General features: G+C 32.2%; 1 protein-coding gene across 1 annotated transcript in view; it reads right to left on the reverse strand.

Moving 5' to 3' along the window:
- The window catches only part of LOC106474215 (venom metalloproteinase 3-like), a gene marked incomplete at its 3' end in the record, with an annotated part of 42,748 nt that extends 42,022 nt beyond the window's left edge, over positions 1 to 726 (reverse strand). Inside the window, exons 1-2 of the mRNA XM_022402565.1 lie at positions 666 to 726; positions 303 to 514 (exon numbers count right to left, since the gene is read on the reverse strand). Of these exons, the coding sequence (XP_022258273.1) occupies positions 303 to 514; positions 666 to 717 (264 nt within the window). The remainder of the gene's footprint in view (positions 1 to 302; positions 515 to 665) is intronic.
- Between the last annotated feature and the right edge of the window lie 1,351 nt (positions 727 to 2,077).

Raw genomic sequence — 2,077 nt, forward strand, 5'->3', positions numbered from 1 at the left:
ATAGTTTTTCAAATAATTTTATAATCACCGTGTGCTTTTATCAAGTTAATACTGTGATACAAACATTTAAACTATCTCAAATAATCTTTTTAAACAATAACTCTGAGAAGAAACAGGATATTAGTGTTTAATTAGGTTACCTCCTTAAAACTAAGATTGCGATTAAAATGTTGAAGTCAGATTATTGTGTAGTCCTTTAGCAGTTCCATATAAGATTATTGAGCCAACAACACTGTGACCTATGTTTTTAATTAAATCGATCTGGAAAAAAAAATCCATTTAGGCTTAACAACAGAGCTTACCTCCTGTTCCACTTCACGGTATACCAAACCATCTTTTGTTTGCTTCGCTTCCATGAATTTCATAGCTCGAAGTTTTTCGTCGAAATGATTGTTTTTATTCAACTTCAATTGCAGCTTTCTTCCCAGCGCTTTCAAGAAAACATGCTTACTTTCATAATCATCGGCTTCCCTTTTGCTGATGGAACGCACGTGAACCACTTCATAATCAGGAACTGTTTGGAGGCAAAACAAATGCGTGAGATTCGTGTGACTAATCTTCAAATAAATAGTAAATCAACGTCCTAAACACAGATTCAATAAAATTATATCAAGATTATATCGAAATTATGCACTCCGTGGTCCTAGATCACTTTTATTTTTTACCTTGGTCATGTGTCTCCACTTGAAAAATACGACCCAGTTCGGCAGCGGACATTCGCGTATGAATCTGTAAGAAACACAAAACAAGGAATGAATATATTGGCGGTATGAATCAGAACACCAACAAAAAAAAACGTGAAAATAAAAAATACAGAGGCTTTTTTTACGAAACACGATTGGGGAAGTAGCTATTTTGCATCAGAATTCTAAAACCTTAAATGTTTATTACACCCTATTAATTTTAAATAAATAACATATTTGTGGGCTAGACTGATCTAATACTTGACTCTTTCATAAGCAGTTGTGTAGAGACCGTAACGACACACGAAAGTTTCTACGTAATTAAAGGTAACATGGATCTGAAAACTTAAAGCACGTCTCTGAAAGTAGTTTATAATCCTTTTAAATTACAACGTGCAGTTCTGATTAAAATAAGTAAAATAGAAAATTTTAATATGCTTTATTTCTTAGAAATATGATAATAAAGATAATAAAAACTGAATGAAAGAAAATCAACGGAGTGGCAATAATAACAGCCATTGAAAAGTGTCTATATTTATTTAGATTACCTTTGGTCTGTACCATGAACGATATACTTCAATACACTAAGCCTAAAAAATAAAACTAATTCTAAAACAGACATCTTGGCCAATGTCCTTTGTGCCTAATCATAAAATAAAATCATAAGGTAAGAAAAGCTGATATTGACGGCGTGTGTGTGTATACAGAAAAAAATAATAAAAAAAAAACTAAGCCTTTTCCTGATAGATTTTATATGTGCTCCATTTCCAGTAGTCAGGGTAAAAGTTACCTTCTTTATAGCCTGTTGATTGTTATTATGCCCAGTTACAATCGCGTAATTTATGCCATAATTGAGAAAAAAAAAACAACCTCGGCAGTACCATTCACGGAAATAATTTTAAAAAGAATATATATATATATATGTATTTTGTTTTAAGTAGCCCGAGTATCTCTGACTGAAACAATAGTTTGTTTGTTTGTAATCAAACACAAAGCTTCACAATGGGCTATCTGTGCTCTGCCCACCAAGGGTATCGAAACCCCGATTATAGCGTTGTAGGTCCGCAGACATACCGCTGTGCCACTGGGGGGAGGGGGGTTCAAACAATAGACAAATATGGTTAGTAGACTATAATTGCAAAAATCTTCATTCCACTAGTCAGTCAAATAATTGTAAAAATCTTCATTCCACTAGTCAGTCAAATAATTGTAAAAATCTTCATTCAATTTGTCAGTCAAATAATTGTAAAACTCTTCATTCCATTAGTCAGTCAAATAATTGTAAAAATCTTCATTCCATTAGTCAGTCAAATAATTGTAAAATCTTCATTCCATTAGTCAGTCAAATAATTGTAAAATCTTCATTCCATTAGTCAATCAAATAATTGTAAAAT

The sequence above is a fragment of the Limulus polyphemus genome, unplaced genomic scaffold (assembly GCF_000517525.1).
Source record: "Limulus polyphemus unplaced genomic scaffold, Limulus_polyphemus-2.1.2 Scaffold6957, whole genome shotgun sequence".
NCBI lineage: Eukaryota > Metazoa > Arthropoda > Merostomata > Xiphosura > Limulidae > Limulus > Limulus polyphemus.